Genomic DNA, 19,186 nt, shown 5'->3' with positions numbered 1-19,186 from the left:
GGCTACTACTATGGCTGCCCTTGCATCGTCCAAGTGGATTCTGCACTGGTGCTGGTGGTTGAGGGGAGACTCTGACATGATTGTAAAGTGCTTTGGGTGTACAGTTGTACAGGAAATGCGCTATATAATTACTTTATTCGTTCATTCTTGCTACACATACGCCTTTGACAGTTACAGATTTAAAAAACAAAAAGGTGGGAAATAAAGAACCCTTAAGAACCATTTCAGAATATGGTTCTTCAGGATGATACAGTTCTAAATAGAACTGTTCCTACGTGTAAAGAACCTTTAAAGAACCATCTTTTTTTAGAGAGTATGGGAGATCGGGGCACAACCTAACACTTTTAGACTTGCTCAGTTTGTGTAAATCCACTTGGGGTTCTGGGAATTTCTTTTCCACATTAATTTCACACGTCTAGTACAATTATGTTGTTTTGTTTCTTTAATAAGTATACTTTTTCCTTGATTTACCCTGAAAGAATGGAAGTAAAATGTGACAACGAGGGGCACATTGTAACATGACCATATGACAGATTAAAATGTTATTTGATCTAATCAAAAATATATACAAGACTAAAATATAAATACTAAAATACTTTATCAATAGAATACAATTATTAACTTTTTCATATAAAATAATGGGATTTTTTAATAATTAAAAATAAACAAATGTTTGTGTTTGACAACAAAAACACAGCAAAACACAGCTATACAGCATGGTTCAAAACAATAATAATGAATCATTTCTGAACATTGACTTTCAGTCTTAATACGCTCTATGCATGAACACTGCTGACGTAATGAAGTGTCAAGTATACGTTCCAGATAGAAAATGGAACTCCACAAGGGAGTGTAATAAGTCCATTATTGTTTTCTATAATGATTAATGATGTTTTTAACCAAGTAGAACCAGATATTGGTAGGTCTCTGTTTGCAGATGACGGGGCTCTCTGGAAAAAGGGTAGAAATTTATTATTTATTAATAGGAAAATACAAGAGGCAATTAGGAAAGTTGAAGAATTGGGGTTTTAAATTCTCAGTGGAGAAAACTAAAACAATTATTTTTTCTAAGAAGAGGGTTGTTCCAGAAATGAGTTTGAAGATGTATGAGGAAACATTGGAAAGGGTAAAGGTGTTTAAGTTTTTAGGTATTTATTTTGATGTAAAACTTATATGGACTGAACATATTAATAAAATAGTTGAGAAATGTCAGAAGGTTTTAAATATCATGAGATGTATAAGTGGAGTGGAATGGGGGGCAAGTTTTTCTTCTTTAAAAACTATATATGTAGCAATGATTCGGTCTGTTTTTGATTATGGCTGTGTGGTATATGGTTCTGCCTCAAAAAACCTGTTAGGAAAACTTTGTAAAATCCAAGCTCAAGCAATGAGACAATGTTGTGGAGCAGTTAAGACTACACCTATATCAGCTTTACAAGTCCTGGTAGGAGAGATGCCACTAGAGATTAGAAGGAAACAATTAATGATTAATTACTGGGCTAAACTCCAGGGGCATAAAGATGAACACCCTACAAAAGTGGTTTTAAAGAATTGTTGGGAACAAAATGTAAGATGTGGAACAAGCTTTGGGTGGTGTCCCAGCTAGAAATTTTTTGTTCTAAAAATGTTCTAAGAACATTAGCATGTATTGTTCTATAAATGTTTTCAGCGGCTAGTTTTAGTTTTGTTCTCAGAATGTTCTTTTAAAAGTTTGGAGAACATTCTTAAAAAACATTATTAAAATGTTTAGTAGTAACATTCTTTTAACATTATTCTCTAACGTTCTTAGAAAGTTTTCAGCGGCTAGTTTTAGTTTTGTTCCCAGAATGTTCTTTTAAAAGTTTGGAGAACATTCTTTAAAAACATTATTAAAATGTTTAGTAGTAACATTCTTTTAACATTATTCTCTAACGTTCTTAGAAAGTTTTCAGCGGCTAGTTTTAGTTTTGTTCCCAGAATGTTCTTTTAAAAGTTTGGAGAACATTCTTTAAAAACATTATTAAAATGTTTAGTAGTAACATTCTTTTAACATTATTCTCTAATTTTCTCAGAACGTTTTCAGCGGCTAGTTTTATTTGTGTTCCCAGAATGTTTTTTTAAATGTTCAGAGAACATTTTCTAAAAACATTATTAAAATGTTTAGTAGTAACATTTTTATAACATTATTCTCTGACGTTCTTATAATGTTTTTAGCGTGTAGTTTTATTTTTGTTCCCAGAATGTTCTTATAAATGTTCGGATAACATTTTTTTAAAAACATTATTAAAATGTTTAGTAATAACGTTCTTATAACATTATTCTCTAATGTTCATAGAACGTTTTCAGCGGGTAGTTTTATTTTTGTTCCCAGAATGTTTTTTTAAATGTTTAGAGAACATTTTCTAAAAACATTATTAAAATGTTTAGTAATAACATTCTTATAACATTATTCTCTAACGTTCTTATAATGTTGTAAGCGGATAGTTTTATTTTTGTTCCCAGAATGTTCTTTTAAATGTTCGGATAACATTATTTAAAAACATTATTAAAATGTTTAGGTGTACCATTCTTACAACATTATTCTCTAACGTTCTTAGAAAGTTTTCAGGGGGTGTTTTTATTTTTGTTCCCAGAATGTTCTTTTAAAAGTTCAGATAACATTTTTTTTTACAACATTATAAAAATGTTTAATAATATTGTTAGAACATTATTTCTCCTAAAAGGTAGGATAACATTCTCTAAGAACACTCTAAAAATGTTTTGTGATGATGACCTTCTATAAATGTCTAATCATAACATTTTTAGAACATTATCCCTTTATTCTTATAAAGTTTTTAGCAGGAAGTTTTATTTTTATTCTTAGAACGTTCTTCTAAAAGTTAGGATAACATTCTCTAAAAATACTACTTAACATTCTTATAAATTTTTTAGTGGGAAGTTTTATTTTTGTTCCCAAAATGTTCTCTTAAACATAAAAAATGCTTAGCTATAACATTGTTAAAACATACAATTTTATTAATCTCTAAAATAAAACAAAAATCTAACAGGTTTATGAATGGCATTCACATAAATTATTAGAAGTTCTGCATACAGTAGATGCCCAACATTAAATTAAGAACTCAGTAAAGTCCAATGTGCAATCACACGTCTTGACTGCTGTTTGCTCAGAGCGCTCATCATCAGTCTTTGGTTGTCTTGGTTCTTGCAGAAAAAGAATAAAGTCATCTGCATTAATAGGTGTTCTACTGTTCTTCTCTTCTTCTTTTTCAGCTGCTATCCCAGTTAGCAGAATTGAGCTCCATTCTCTGTGTGCATGGTAGAGTTTTTCCTCATAGCCTATAAAAGAAGATCATGCAACAGTGTAAACAAAAATAATACAAATACATATTACATATTAAGATCACAAGCAATATTGACTTTGAAAACTTTCAAAATTAGCCAGCCTAATTATTAATCAGAAATTAATTAGATTAGTTTATTTAAAAGTATAAATATGATACCTTATGAGTATCTATTTTGTTTCTGTAATTTAAAACATATACTTAATCCATTATATACATGTTAAAGGGATACTCCACTTTTTTTGGAAATAGGCTCATTTTATAACTCCCCCAGAGTTAAACAGTTGAGTTTTACCATTTTCAAATCCATTCAGCCGAGTTTCTGATATTTAGAAGAATATCAGTAACCAGACAGTTTCTGGTCTCATTTACTTCCATAGTATATATTTTTTCCTACTATGGAAGTCAATGAGACCAGAAACTGTCTGGTTACTGATATTCTTCCAAATATCAGAAACTCGGCTGAATGGATTCGAAAACGGTAAAACTCAACTGTTTAACTCTGGGGGAGTTGTAAAATGAGCCTATTTCCAAAAAAAGTGGAGTATCCCTTTAATAACACAACTAGAGGCTAAATTATTTTAACAAACTACAAACTTGGCTTGAGAAGTGTGAACCTCGAACTCAGGTAGCCTTGAGCACAGCTGCAGCATGTCACAGCACTGCCCACGATGCTTTTGCTCTGATGTAACAGCTTATTTTCATCAGTTATATTGTCTATGGATTGTTACATTTCTTACAGATTTCTGCTTGTTTTAAATCAGATACAGATAAAGTAGTACTGCATTTGAGATAGAACAATTTCTAGTGTGATTTAATCATACCTGTGAATCGTCTCTTTGCTATTAGCTAAGCTGTAAGTTTTAGTTACTTCAAAAGCAGAAAGAAAAATATGCTATAACTTCTGTTTCTTATTGAGAAATCACAGGACAGTGTTGACACTAACTTTTTGTGCTCCAGTAGGTTTCTGTGTGCGCACAATCTGCATGTTAAATGTGAGCTACTGTCTGTGCATATGAAAGCTTGTTTCCGCCATGGAATACAATTTTTAAAAAAGGTAATTGCGAATCACAATTCAAACTTTTTTTTCTCAGAAGTGCGAGATATAAACTCGCAATTGGCCGTTTGAAAGTCAGAATCACAGGATAAATTAGTAAAACCTGAGAAAAAAAAAGCAATTCTGGCTTATTTTTTTTTTGCTGTCGTTTCTATATGAGAACATTAATGCACTTCATCAATACAGCTGCTCTGAGAGTCACTTCAGCAGCATTTTAGCTTCATTTGAGAAAAACTATCATCATATCATAAAACACAGAGAAACTCAAAGGTCTACACGGCAATCCGTCAAATAAAAGTTTGGTTTAACCTTTGAAGAACGTTTTGCTTAAATCATTACATTTTAAATAATTGGTTATAGCAATTTAATTAAACCATTCAAATGGAATCAAGAAAACAAAAAAAAAATTACTTTTGGGAGATGCGAGAGCGAAGTAGTCCAGTGATAATTAACAGGCAGCCATGGTTAATGCAATTTGCAAAGACCCGCCCCCTTTAGTTACTGTTGCTATGTCCAACAAGCCATGGCGCTCTCACGCCACACATCATGTTGTCACGCAATGAAAAATACATTGCGGATCACAGAAAAAACGCTGAAACGTTTAAACGCAGAGACAAGACAGAGCAGGTTACTTTTGATATGAAAGTTGAAACAAAGTCTCAACGTTTAATTTGTGTAATTTTTTTAGAAAAAAATATTTTTGGTAAAATAAAAATGTAAAAAATACCTGTCAATCAAACTCCCTCGAAGGGTGAATTCTGAGGGGAGTAAAAAAGACAGCTCACAATTCTGATATTTTCTTGCAATTGTGTCTTCTTGCCTCACAATTCTGAGAGAAAAAAAACAACTGTAATTTTACTGATGGAAACAGACAGTAAAAAAGTGGACTTCAAAGATTTCTTATTCTGTAGCTCCCTGTGGGATTTTTTTGACAAGTCCATAAAAATGCATCCATCCATGATAAAAGTACTCCACACGGCTCTGGCAGGTTAATAAAGGCGAAAGGTGAAGCGAAGTGATGCGTTTGTGTAAGAAACATATCCATATTTTATATTTTAGGGCTGGGAATCGATTAAAAAAAGTAACTGATTAATTACACAATTTGCTGTAATTAAATGCAATTAATTGCATTTCCCCCAAGCTTGTAATCATCAATATTTAAACTTAGATTAACCTAATTAAACAACAAAAAGGAAAAAAAGGAACAGAAAATAGCCCTGTATTAAAATAATATTAAACATCAATATATCAATATATTATTATTTTCAATAATCAATCAACATAATAAATTTAACAATTTATTATTATAATTTTTTTTTTCTAATTATCAAAATAAAACATAGTCCTACAAAGCTATTATTACAAGAGCATGTGATCAGAGCAGGTAATTTTACCATTGTTGTCAGCATGACTATACCAGCTCAGTAGGGCTATTTCACAGAAGTCTACTACTGAGAAATTTCACGTTATTTGACTTTGCTTTTCCAGTGCATGATCGGTACATGATTGGAGCGTTTGGGCCGTTAACGACAGAGCAGAACGCGCAGCGCAAACACGGAGCAGAACATTGAGCAAAGAGCTCAATGTTTGCTCAGTGTTGTGTGTGTGTGTCAGTGCGCCGACACACACACGGAATTGAGAGCGCGGAGCGGAAAAGACCCGGTCATGAAAGCTGCGCGAGAATAAAACCTGATCGCCAAACACGGAGGGGCGGGACGGCATATTTTGCAGCCTTTTCCGCAACAGGAAGGCAAAAAAAGTGCTGCGTTAATTGCATTTTTTTTATAAACTCGTTAAGCATCTCAAATTAATCGCGAAGATTAACGTGTTAATTCCCCCAGCCCTACCATATTTATAATTTTATCGACTTAAATAACTAGCTTCCAGCAGACAGCCATATGCAAGTCAAATTACGCCCAAAGAGTTAGTCAACGCATCGATACGCATATGCGCCTGCAAGGCTACGCATCACTACACTTCGGCCGCCATATGCGTCTATGAGTAGAAAAATGTGTCGTCCCAGTTTTTGATACGCGACGCACCGTTGTATGCAATACTATGCGTTGTTGGTGGGGGCAAAACTGCAAGTTGCTTGCGTCCGACGTGTTGACTATAAAAGGCTCTTGTCGGTGCATGACATAGGAGTAGCATAAGCTTTGACGGCTCTCGCGGTTCAAACAAACAGGGCTAGGCAATAAATTCAAGCTCCTCCCACATTTCTCTTTATATGATTCTCTTTAATGATAATTTTTCTAAAAATCTCTGTGGAAAGAAAGTCAGATATAAATCTGGGACAGATATAAATCTGGCACGAGGGAGAAAAAAATAGATCATTTTTATTTTGGAGTGCATTGAGCGTTTAAAATTGACTACGGTTTTATAAAATGCAGTGGATACTTACTAGTGATGGACTTGTTTCTCTGTTGGTGCCTGTTCTGCTCCGTAAACATTGGTCCAATGCTTGATCTTAAGAAAATGTAAAAAGTGTGTTAATGTGTGTTAACAGACTATTGATCTGTGTTAGGCTATATAAATCTGGAGAACCCTTACTAACATTAACCATGGTTTTGCAACACTAACTAAATGGTAATAAATTATTGTAATCAATCCACCATAAAAATATTGTTTCTACACTTTACTATAATAAAAACCATGGTTAATTTAGCAAAGGACCCTGGGAACATGTCCTAAAAAGAACAGCTCATCCAAAAAATAGACTCTCTCTCGTTATTTACCGGTACTCCATGTTGTTCCAAAACTGTATGAATTTATTTTGTATAACCTTAATTAAGATATCTTGAGAAATGACTTCACTGTTTTTTTTGTTTTTTTTTTCATAAAATGGGTTCCAATGTTGTTTAATTCCCAACATTCTTGTGTTTCAGAGAAGTAAGTCATACAGGTTTGAAAATAATTTCATTTTGAAAGGACATTTATGTTATGTATAAAGACACAATGTTCTCAGTTCCCTCATTGTAAAGCTCCTATGCTGAGGTTTATTTTATTTAATTTTTTCAAAATGTTGCAAGTAAAATGTTCTAATTGTGTTAACTTGTCACATTAGAAGAACGTTTTATAAAGAACATTCAACATCTCATCTCTCAATGATATCCTCAAAACATTTCCCTAACGTGACAGAGAGAATGTTCTTATTTTGTTATCATGAAACATTGGGACAATGTTATATTGAGATCATTGTACAACTTTAACTTTAGCAACATTCCCAAAATATGCTCAAAATGTTGCAAGTAGAATGTTCTTCTTTTGTTATCATGAAACATTGGGAACATTTGTTTCCATAAAATGGGTTCCAATGTTGTTTTATTCCCAACATTCTTGTGTTTCACAGAAGTCATACAGGTTTGAAAATAATTTCATTTTGAAAGGACATTTATGTTTGGGTCAGCTAGGCCCATAAAAACTCATATCAAGAAGACAGGTACAATTTTGACTGGAGGGTTTGGACCAGTGTGCCTTTGAGCAGAGTTTACATGTTCTGCCTCTATTTCACGTGTATTTTACTATGACAATACTCACCGCAACTGAAGATCATGTGGCTGGATAATTTATTCCCAAAATTCCTGGATGGGAAACACACACATACAGCAATATTATTAGCTATTTGTATTTACTTACTAAAAGAGACATAAAAAGCTTGTAAATTTTTAGTCACCAGCTCAAAAACATATTATGATGATGACTCATCATTTTGACGGTAACGTTAGGCCGATATCCCGCGATCATTCAAAAGCCTAGCTTTCATAGTGTGGTTCGAGTTCCTCTCTGTATAAAGACACAATGTTCTCAGTTCACTCATTGTAAAGCTCAGACTATGCTGAGGTTTATTTTTATTTATTTTTTATCAAAAACTAACTTAGCTGACAATATTTAGCCTAACGTTATGCAGACTGAAACATTGACATAATATCGATATTGCTCTAGTCGCATTTAAAATTAGCTTCTCAATTTAACACACTATATTTTGATGTAGCAGAATGTATTCTTATATAAAATAAAGTTATTTACCTTCCGCAGATTGCAATATGTCCGTTACACGTAGGCTACGTTGTTAAAATTCGTTGTCCATTTACATCCCGCAACTCGCTCAAAATAAAAATGTAACAGTACGATGCAAAATAATCCATGTTTTAAACAATGTAAAAGCCACAGAACCGAAGGAGGCTAGTACTGAAGATCCTCCCGGCTCCCGAGCAGCAGCAGCGCGCACACACACACACACACACTCTCACTCTAACAGACGAAATATTCAAACTTCAAACTTGACCAGTAAAAGGCGCGCATAGCTGCCATTGGCCAGATTCCTGGATGACAGTCTGAATAGCCAATCATGCTCAAAACAACTCGAAGAGACAGCCAATAGGGATGGCTAGTGTGACGTCACGACATCACTTCCGTGTCCAAGCCGCTGCGTCTAATGTAAACACAATGGCAGTAGCTAAGGAACCGGTCACTTTTTTTACGGTGACATCGTATTTTGCGGACACCCCAAAGTCCGTGAAAAAGGGTTTGAACTCGTACAACTCCAACAGAGTTGTAAATGTTAGTGTGCTGGCAGGTGGAAGTCTGAAAGGGAAAGTACAGGCTTCAATGAAAAGTAAAGTTTACGAGGTTGAGGTGAGGTCCCGACTCTTGAGTGACTCGTCAAATGGCACAAATTTCTATGACTTTTGTTGTTTTATATGAGCATAAAACAAATTGTTAATCAAACATTAAGCTGTCGCCCTTTACCATAAAAAGATTGTACATTTGTCACGGTTCAAACGTTACAAGTTTTTAGTAGCTACCGTTACCTCGCTAACATAAGGCTGTCGGCCACCAAGCTAACTTTACTGTACAAGTGTAACGTTAACTATTGTACTTAGCTATGTTAGAATAAGTACCTATGGTTTGTTGACAACTTAAAACTCTGGAAAAGTATTGCTCGCCCAATACAGATTAGACGTTACCTAACTAGTTGTTGGCTCCACCTAGTGCAACACAAAGATAAGAAAAACCTTTATTGATCTCACAATTCACTTGTTACATTCAGCTCTCAAGAAAACACTCAGGGTGTGCAGAATAGACAGGAAACGAACAATTAAATAGTAAATATAGGAGGTATCTTATACAGTGACTACCAGACTTCAGGGGGCAAAAAGTATAAACAATAAAAAAATAAACATACTATAATAAAAAAAAGTTAGCAGTGCAGGCTTACAGAGTGCACTACAAAGCTTTGCCTCTTAGCATTGTTAAGAGTTTTTTGTGAGGGTTAGCAAAGTTGATTTCACTCAGGTACACGTTGAGGGACAGGAAGTGAAGGCAAGTTCTTGCTCTTGTGCCATCGGGAGGTCCAAGTGCCACCATGTTGCAGCCCTCCTCATTTGGGCTGAGAAGAACTTCACCCGCACGGATGTCGAGTGTATGTGGAAGAGGCCCACGACACCCAAAACAGAGCAAATCACGGCCAAGAAAGTGTCTGTGATTGCACCTTCCACATCACAAGGTTAGTTCTTCGAGTAACTTGGAAATATCTGTCATGCTTTCTGTTTTGTTATCATTGGAAAAACAATGACCATATGTTTTCTTTTCATAGTAAAATCTAAGCCTGGGTTAGATAGCAGTTACCATCATATCCTTTATGCTATTTTTTCAGCTGGAATTAAACGCCCTGTCACCCCGGAGGACAGAGAATGGGCATCGTCATCTCTGGCACAGCTTGACCGTTTTACAGGTCTGGGTTGGATATTAGCTCCAGAACCTCCTGCACTGCCTCAGGTTTGACTTGTGTTTTGTTGTTTCATGTCCTGCTTTATCAGAAACTTCACATGTACACAACATTAAATCAGTTACAAAGATTGACGATATCCCTAGTAAGATGGTAAATTTAGTTTGACATATCCACAGATTTAAATTGCAAATCAGACATAAACCTGTTCAGACTTTAATTTTAACTTTATTCAAACCGCGCATTTCGTACACAAGGCAACTCAATATATGTATGTCTGTGAACAATGTTGACATGAAGGGATCTAATTGTTGTTATTCTGATTCAATGATATTTGTTGGGACAGACTTTTGACCCCTGCCATCACGTCAAAACTTTTGATGGGATATTGGCCAACTCCGGGTATTGTGAGGACAAAGCTCAACATCTCCTTTCATCCCTTGCTGTGAGCCCACAACAAAAGGAAGCCATCGAGAGGGCCACAGTTGGGCAAACTCAGAATGACTTATGGTAATAATACATACAAGGATCGATTGATTTCATGTGTACTAAAAGTCATTAGTGACTGTGAGGTTAACTGTTGTGTGTTTCTTTATAACAGGATGGCATATCGCAAGAAGAGAGTTACAGCCAGCAACTTTGGTCTTGTGTTGGCGGCAGTGAAGAGGAACTCTTACCCTCCTTCATTATTCAAAACGCTGCTTGGTCATTACAACTTCAAGCAAGGAGCTCATGTAAGTGATGGACACTGTTAATGAAAAATTCATTGTTCTTGTGTCCATTCATTTAAACTTGTTGATTTCAATTGAGTGTGTGTAAAAGCATCTGACCATATATATTTCTGTGAGGGTTTTCTAACAGCTGAAGAAGGGACAGGAAGACAGGGTGATAAAAACTTACACCTGAGCACGAGAAAGGATCCAGCCAGGAGAATACAGGGGTCGTTTAACAATAAACAAGGGGTCCCATGCCATCCCCTTAGGGGATAAAGAACAGCAGGAGGTCATCTAGATTGTAAATGAAGGCCTTTTGGCTTCTCAGGGATAAAGATTGTAAATAAAGGCCTTTTGGCTTCTCAGGGACAAAGAACAGCATAACCTGCCCAGGGGGGGGGGGGGGTAGAACCAGTCCATACTAGATGTCTTTAAGGAAATTTACAGAGACTAGGGAAAGGAGGAGTCAAGAATGTCAGAAACCTGTATAAAATGTCTCAGTTTTATTATGTCAGTAGGCTTTCTGTTTCACATCTGGGTGGCTGCGGTTGCGAAAAGATTCCTCAAAGAATAAAGCCTTTTCTTCTATATTACAATTTTGCCTTTTGAGTGTTCCTTAACCCTGTGATGCTGTTTTTCCCAGTGAGATAAAAAATTGCTTTTACAGCTGGTGTCAAGAAGAGGGATCCTGTGCGGACGCTTCTTCTCCTGGTCCTGAGAACGGATTTGACGGGAAAGTGCACAACCTCGGCAGCACTAGGCAGCCGTCTTATACCTCGACGGTTTGAGATAGAAACTCAACAGATTACGAGAGAGAGAGGCAAATACCCCACACTCAGGACCAGTGAAAGAAAAACTCCCACCAGGATTAAAAAAAATCCGCGACGATTGCGGGAAAAACAGAAAAGCATCTCTGGGTAAGAAACGGCAAAATTGTTTTATTGAAGTTGAGTGTAATTTGATAATTGTGAGTGAACGTGAACCATATTGGCTGAGTTTTGCTTTTGGTACGAGCGAAAAGGTGATTCAGATAATCACACATTTTTTGGGGAAGAAATTGATCTGACAGATTCGGATCGGTATCTACCACACTTAAGCTCGTTGGTGGACGGAAGTGCCACAGGTGATTCAGATAATCACAATTGCTGATTAATTAGTTTTACTCAAAAACTCTGTAACCTGAGGAAATCTCGTACAAGTGGACGGAAGAGCCACATCAAAATAATCGATTTATGTGGACGGAAGAGCCACGTCAAATCAGAATTAATCGAGCGCTGGAAAGTGCTTATAGGAAGTTTTTGAGTGAAACGTAATTACAAACCACCCGACCGATCTTGGGGTAAGGGAAAGATCGGGTCTGTTGAAGACGTTTGACAGATACTGTAAGACACGTGTCGAAATTGTGAAATCCAGAAGGGAGATTCAGCCAAAATGGGGTCATCTAACAGTAAAGTAGATCATTTTTATACACCAATTTTCTGTTAAAAGAGAAATAATGATGGTGGTAAATGTAAATGTATTTCCCCGAGGCGGGAACCTTGAGTAAGATAAGACTCAATGTTGTAAAAGAATCAATAGAAAAGAACGAGGGAAAACAGAATGGTTGTTGTGTGTGTGTTAAACGTGTGTAAAGGATCTTTATGTGTGGCTGATGAAACTTTGAGCAAAGCAATGACTGATAATTTGAGCAGTGTTGTGAATGATGAGCATATGAGATTGTACAAAGTAGTCTACAGGGTTTTCTGAAATGCTAACTTATCCGTTACTAGTCAGAAAGGGTTGTTGAAGTTTGTTCATGAGTGTAAAACTGTGAACGGACAGTGAATTGTTGGATGGGAAAGAAGCAGATAAAAGAGAACAGAGTCGATGCAGAAGGAACTGACATGTAGGGGAAGATAGGATGTTTTTCCTGATGGAAACAGTGAATCGTTGGATTGAGCACATGCAGAAGGAACTGACATGTAGGGAACGATAGAGTTCATGGAACTATTTATGAACGCCTGATTAAGTCAAATTAAGTTGAAATGGTACGAAAGGTGAGTTTTAGATGGAAATGGGGCGTTGAGTATGATTAACAGGGATTGGCATGATATAAGGATAAGGAATGTTTCATTAAGTAAAACGATTGTCTTTTGAACCTAAAGGGTCCAGCTATGCTGGGAGTACAGCAACAGCGCTTGCTTGTTCAAACCAGCTTCTGAATGTTAAATGTATACTTGTTTTGTATGTGTTGTTGATGATAATATCAAATTAGAAAATGTCCAGAGATTGGATATTTTGTTGATATTAAGCCATTTAAGGAAATATATTGTTTTATAAAGGAAATTATGGGTTGGAGATAATTTCCCCAGAAACGTGTGACTAAAGTTAATCAGAAACTTTGTGAAACCCGTTTAGAATATTTAGATTTTCCGTGTCGCTTATGAAAATTAATGCTCTGCCAATAATAATGATGTGAATGTGCTTTATTGTATTAATGTTATGAAAACAAGGGTATTTAAGAATAGATTGCCATATTTTTGTAACAAGAGTTGAAGGTGCAAGCATCTAGGATAGCTGTGTGTAATTTAGAGACCGAGAACAAGATTTAGGGAATCTTGTGATTTCTGTGGAACAGTAGAGATAAGTGGGACTGAATAATGATAATATTAAGTTGAATCTGCATACTAATCATTTGAATAAGCTATCAAACCAGTGTTAATGAAATTAATGACATGCTAAATTTCTTTATACTGTATGAAGAGTAACTGAATAGTCCTGATACAAAAGAGAGCAAATGCTGTAAGCAGTTTTGCTCACGCTCTGAAGAGAATTGCAGATGATGTTTAGTAAAAGTTTGATTGTAATTAGAAAGATAAATAGTAACTTGACTGGCTCCAAACAAAGAAAGTGCCAAACTAACACAAATGTAAAGAAAAGTCTGTGTTAATATGAGTTAGAAAGTAGATCAGTGTTAATATGATGAAGATTGTGATTCGGCTATTGTAATTGAATTTGCAGCTGGGACAGTGGGGGAAAATGCAGAGAACTTATCAGTGGCTCTGTTTGCATTTCCTGAATAGGAACGCTCTGCTTCAGGGGCGTAAAGTAGGGTGGAGATGTTAGAAAGATAAAAGGCAGAATAACAGAGAGTGTTTTATTGCAGTCAGCTGGGTCATTCAGTGACTGTAAATGCCCACTGTATGACTGTAAAAGTAAATGAAGGAGAAAAGAAAGTTGATAGATGGAACTTTTGAAAGTTGTTAAGAAGATTGAAAGATATTAAGTGTAAGGAATTCCTTTTGAAAGGAAAAGAACTATAAAAAGTACCGGTTGACGTAAAATTACAGATGAGCTAAATGAGTTGCAAAATATTTTAAAAGTACCGATCACTAAAAGGATGATTGTGTTTTGAATGAAACGCTTTGATAAGGTTTTAGATGATATAGAGAGACAAATCTAACGAATGATTTATAGTGATAATCATAAAATGTATGACAAGCAGAGAGCGCAGCCTCAAAAGTTAGTATGAACCATAGAAGCAGATTGATAAACTCCTAGAGAAAACATTGAAGTCGGGTATTAAATTATGGTAATTGAAAATAAAATTGAAATGAAATTTGAAACGTTATTAAGAACTAGAATAATTATTATTTCTTTAAGATAAAATAAACAGAAGCAGTGTTACAGGATTAACAGTTGCTAAATGTAAAATGTGTAAAAGGCATTTGATTAAAAAAAAAGGCTTGTTAATGTTGATTTTAAAAGATAAGAATGTGATTTGGCCAAAACAGGTTTGCTTATCTAAATCTGGCATGTGCTGTAACTGAAACTGCCACAGTTTCAGTGCAACAGAGACTCATTCGGAGTGTATATTTGTAATGTCTAAATTACAATACATGTAATTTATGGAAAAGATGCCTTAAGATGGGCTACAGTTAAAGAAAAGATGGCAGATAAAGTCTGAAGTTAAAGGTTTATGAGAATGCAGTGTACCAGTCCTGATGCCTCAAGAGTCTCTCTCTCATTCAATGTCAGCTGAGAGCTGTTTTCTGAGGCTGTGTAAAGCACAGTGTTTCAGTTGAACAGATTCATAGATGCGGAAAAGCTAAGGCAGTTCAGATTTGACAAATTTAGAGGACAATTTGTAAATGTTTTAGAAGTAAACCTGAATGACTTTAGAAGTCTTTACAATAACACTGTTTAGGACTTGCTTATTTTAGGACCAGAGACTTTTAGCTCTCATTTTAGCTTCCACCATAAAACAGGGTCGATGGCTCCGGCTACAGAAGTAACAGTACACTGAATGTACGATTGTGATCTAAATTCACTGACTATAATCAGGTTGCTACCTTTAAGATGATTAATGAATTTAAGTGATTAAATACTGTTGTTATTAACCTGTCTCCCTGTGAACACTATTAGGTCAGAATGGCTCTGATGACTCTTGAATGCGCCTTTTCCTAAGCTCCAGAAAACAACAGATTATGTTGAAGAAAACGGTCACAGATTCTGTGATGGGAAAAAGCGGTTACCAGTGTGTACGAGTGATTACTTCAACGACGGGTACGATCTTTTAGGCCAAAAAGACAACCTAAGACAGAAGGGTCACGCAAAAACACTGGGCATTTCCTGATGGAGGTGTTTTTTTTTATGTGAGAAAGGTATTAGAGTTGAGCGGTGACTGTGAGGCCAGCAGCATCAGCAAACCATTGAGAGGCGAGATGAGCTGTAAGAAGTTACGGCCGTCTGACCCAGAAAATGTGAGTTCCTCTATATACCACTCACCAGAAACCGCGTTGATTGAATGGCTTGTTTTTCTGACAAGTGTCTGCAACTATGCCAGGGGACAACACCCTGAAGAAAAGACAATTATAGATTAAGAGCTGATCTGAATGGGCATTCAGGAGCCAGCAGAGACCATTGAACTAGTGGTTATCTGTTGTGGAGACAGCTTAAAAAAAAAAAAAAAAAAAGTTGTAATGTTAGTTGCCTGATGAGCAAGGAAAACACAGAGATTTGTGTCGATGCTAAACTAATGTGTCAGTTCTGACTCCTGTAGATCATTTAGACATGACAAAGGACCACTATAAGACATGGTGGTGGCTAAAGATGACTCAAGAGAATTTTCTGGAAAACAAAGGTTAGGTAAATTGAGTATTTAAACTAAAGATAACCTTAGAAAAGATCATAGAACGATTGAATATGACTATGATTATTTTAGTTACAGTCCTAGGAGGCTGTTGAAAAGATTATTTGCTTATAATGAGAGAGAAAGAGACTGCTTGAGTGGAGGAAGAGGATGGTACTCTGTCTGTCTTTCTGTTATCAGTCAGCCAAAGAAAGCTGGAGCAAAATAAGATAATGCACCAAAACAATCCAGCTGACTTTTCTAAAATCAGATGGATAATGAACAGACATGCTTTGAAACTGGTTAAGAGGCCATAAAAACATTAGATAAAAGATACAGGAAAATGTAAGGTTAAAATGTCATTTAAAATTTGAATCCTTTTAGATAAAAGATATTAATAAGAAATATGAGCGGTTCATAGTCAGGGAAGAGTGTGAGTGTGAATTCATGTTTTGTAAAGTATGTGTTAGTTTAGGACAACTGTTCTGTCTGAATAGTGTGTATAAATTTGTCATTAACCTCTGGAAAGAGTGTTTTAGCATTATAGATGGGTTAAGGCGAATGACAAATTTGAAATTTTGAAATTGAAATTTCACAAAGCTGAGGATTGTGAGTCAATCTGATGAGAAGGCAACACAGAACAGGATGAGCTTTAAGTTGATTGATCATCGAGCTCTGTCTATTAATTATTATTTTGGTCATTCATGTTGTGCAGTAGATTTGAATTACTTTCTGGACAGGTTTAAGTATTGATAAATTAGAATTGTGAAGTCGTAGATAGCCGTCAGTCATGTGTTGAGAAAAAGTTATAAATTTGACAGCAACAAACACGTACAGTAGGCTAAGTAAATATCAGATTATCCAGAGAGCCCTTAACAGTTATGTATTGTAAAAAGGGGAAGATTGTTATTCGACTGACGTTGACGAAGTGTAGTGACGTTGACAAAGTGTACACGACCTGACCTGACCAATTGATGACCTGGAGAATGTTCGTAGATGACAGCTGATTAAGAGACCAAACAATAGGGTTTAGGGGCCATTGCCTTAAAACAATTTGATAAGAAGATGAAATTGTGGTTTTAAGTAATATTTTTATTTCAGAGGCAGAGAAAGATGTCTAAAAGAAATTTGGCTTAAGGACAACGTTTGGGTTAGCAAACTTTATCCAAACAAATGTTACCAAATAAATATGAACAAATATTGCAGTTTTCTATAGCTCAAACAGTAGAGCGTTAGCGCTTGTAACGCCAAAGTCATGGGTTCAATTTCCGAGGGAAAGCAAGAATTGATAAGAATGTAAATGTGTACCTTGAAATGTAAGTCGCTTTGGATAAAAGCGTCTGATAAAAGTAAGAGAATTTTATTATGTTAGATTTATGCACGAGATGGGTGTTGGGCATCAAGAGGAGGATGAATATGCTCATGGCGGGAACAAGAGAACGCACAGTAAAACAAGTGGTCAGATGAGTCTTTGAACTTTTTAGTATGGATAATTTGTATTCAGGCCACAAACAAAGACATTTCGGCCTCACAGGTGGGAAAACAGTAAATCCAGGGGGGGAGGGCTAAACCCATTGTCTTCACAGCAGGCTGAGAGGTTATCTAGCTTTGACCTCATCGGTATATGAGGACAGTAAAAGTCCAGGAGGGGTTTATTTGAAGAACTTTATTTGTATTAACCAGCTAGATCTGGTTTACTAAGGGGTTCACATTTGCTGAAAGCCATCGCACAGGTGGGAAGATAAATGTTGGGAGGACATTGGGTTTAATTGTGTGTATTGTTTGTATTTTAAGTGTGCTAATAACAAGAATTGTTTTGACAGGAAACGCCGGAGCAGAAGTGGCAGCACAGCAGACAAAAGAAAACTATGTGACAATAACCTCAACATTTGTTTTTCTTTACAGAAGATGCAGACTTTTGCGCATGGCATGAGCAAAGTGAAGAAACAGTGCCTCACCCTGTGTAATGCCTAACTTAAAATTTTCATTTTGCTGGATGTCAGGATGGATTGAACCAAACAGAACTGATTCTGTATTGTTTTGTTAACATGAACAACATGGGTTGAATGTTTTTTTCAGGGGAACAAGGACCCTGAGTGCTATTCAATGAGCAAAAATTATCTGGTGACAATAGTGTTTCAGGCTGTTGAATCCACAGGTCACACCAAAGGGACGACAAGACAAGCGGTCACTAACAAAATCACTTAAGGCCTCCATTCGCAGGTGACAGTAGACAGTAAATGACTCAAGGATATGCGCTAGAACATACCTCTCCTGCCAACGTTGGAAAAAGACCATTTCAACAGCACACAAAGTGTCATATTGGTGAAGATGGAACGTCCATGAGGCAACGAGATGATCAACATATCTGGAGAAAATGTTGACCAATTAATGGTTGAAGAAAAGTTTTGCGATTTTATTTGATTGAATCAAATTAGGGCTTAGTATTGATATACATGAAGGGTATAACTGTTCTTGAATTAAGACTTGAATTAATTCTATTCTTAAGGATTCAATAGTAAAATGGGTTTGATTGATTTTAGAAAATAGAAATGAATTTTTATTATTTTATTGGTTATCAGAGAATGATAAACAGGGGGGAGATGTTAATGAAAAATTCATTGTTCTTGTGTCCATTCATTTAAACTTGTTGATTTCAATTGAGTGTGTGTAAAAGCATCTGACCATATATATTTCTGTGAGGGTTTTCTAACAGCTGAAGAAGGGACAGGAAGACAGGGTGATAAAAACTTACACCTGAGCACGAGAAAGGATCCAGCCAGGAGAATACAGGGGTCGTTTAACAATAAACAAGGGGTCCCATGCCATCCCCTTAGGGGATAAAGAACAGCAGGAGGTCATCTAGATTGTAAATGAAGGCCTTTTGGCTTCTCAGGGATAAAGATTGTAAATAAAGGCCTTTTGGCTTCTCAGGGACAAAGAACAGCATAACCTGCCCAGGGGGGGGGGGGGGTAGAACCAGTCCATACTAGATGTCTTTAAGGAAATTTACAGAGACTAGGGAAAGGAGGAGTCAAGAATGTCAGAAACCTGTATAAAATGTCTCAGTTTTATTATGTCAGTAGGCTTTCTGTTTCACATCTGGGTGGCTGCGGTTGCGAAAAGATTCCTCAAAGAATAAAGCCTTTTCTTCTATATTACAATTTTGCCTTTTGAGTGTTCCTTAACCCTGTGATGCTGTTTTTCCCAGTGAGATAAAAAATTGCTTTTACAACACAAAGTTCTTTTAACCCTTGG

At 36.0% G+C, this 19,186-nt stretch overlaps 1 protein-coding gene and 1 long non-coding RNA gene across 2 annotated transcripts; one reads left to right on the top strand and one right to left on the bottom strand.

The window, feature by feature from the left end:
- Positions 1–2,968: 2,968 nt before the first annotated feature.
- LOC311304804 lies at positions 2,969–8,601 on the bottom strand. The gene is made up of 5 exons (XR_014629945.1): positions 8,404–8,601; positions 8,051–8,160; positions 7,915–7,958; positions 6,779–6,843; positions 2,969–3,315 (listed from the first exon to the last, which is right to left on the bottom strand). It is a non-coding gene; the product is annotated as an uncharacterized lncRNA (long non-coding RNA).
- Positions 8,602–8,768: 167 nt separating this feature from the next.
- LOC311304648 (uncharacterized protein) lies at positions 8,769–19,137 on the top strand. The gene is made up of 4 exons (XM_084431807.1): positions 8,769–9,883; positions 10,034–10,155; positions 10,452–10,615; positions 10,707–19,137. Exons 1-4 carry the CDS (start codon positions 9,802–9,804, stop codon positions 10,858–10,860), a joined length of 522 nt encoding a protein of 173 aa, XP_084287933.1. The 5' UTR covers positions 8,769–9,801; the 3' UTR covers positions 10,861–19,137.
- Positions 19,138–19,186: the final 49 nt, after the last annotated feature.

Source organism: Rutilus rutilus (genome assembly GCF_951802725.1).
Source record: "Rutilus rutilus genome assembly, chromosome: 15".
Classification (NCBI taxonomy): domain Eukaryota; kingdom Metazoa; phylum Chordata; class Actinopteri; order Cypriniformes; family Leuciscidae; genus Rutilus; species Rutilus rutilus.
The sequence above is the reverse complement of the archived record's forward strand: the minus strand, read 5'-3'. Positions and strand labels throughout refer to the sequence as shown.

What these genes read in the sequence shown, in the direction of transcription:
- LOC311304648 (XM_084431807.1), top strand. Translation starts at nt 9,802, where the DNA reads ATGTGGAAGAGGCCCACGACACCCAAAACAGAGCAAATCACGGCCAAG. An exon ending in AACCTCCTGCACTGCCTCAG is followed by an intron (nt 10,156 to 10,451) that starts GTTTGACTTGTG and finishes TTGTTGGGACAG; the next exon opens with ACTTTTGACCCCTGCCATCA. An exon ending in CAAACTCAGAATGACTTATG is followed by an intron (nt 10,616 to 10,706) that starts GTAATAATACAT and finishes TCTTTATAACAG; the next exon opens with GATGGCATATCGCAAGAAGA.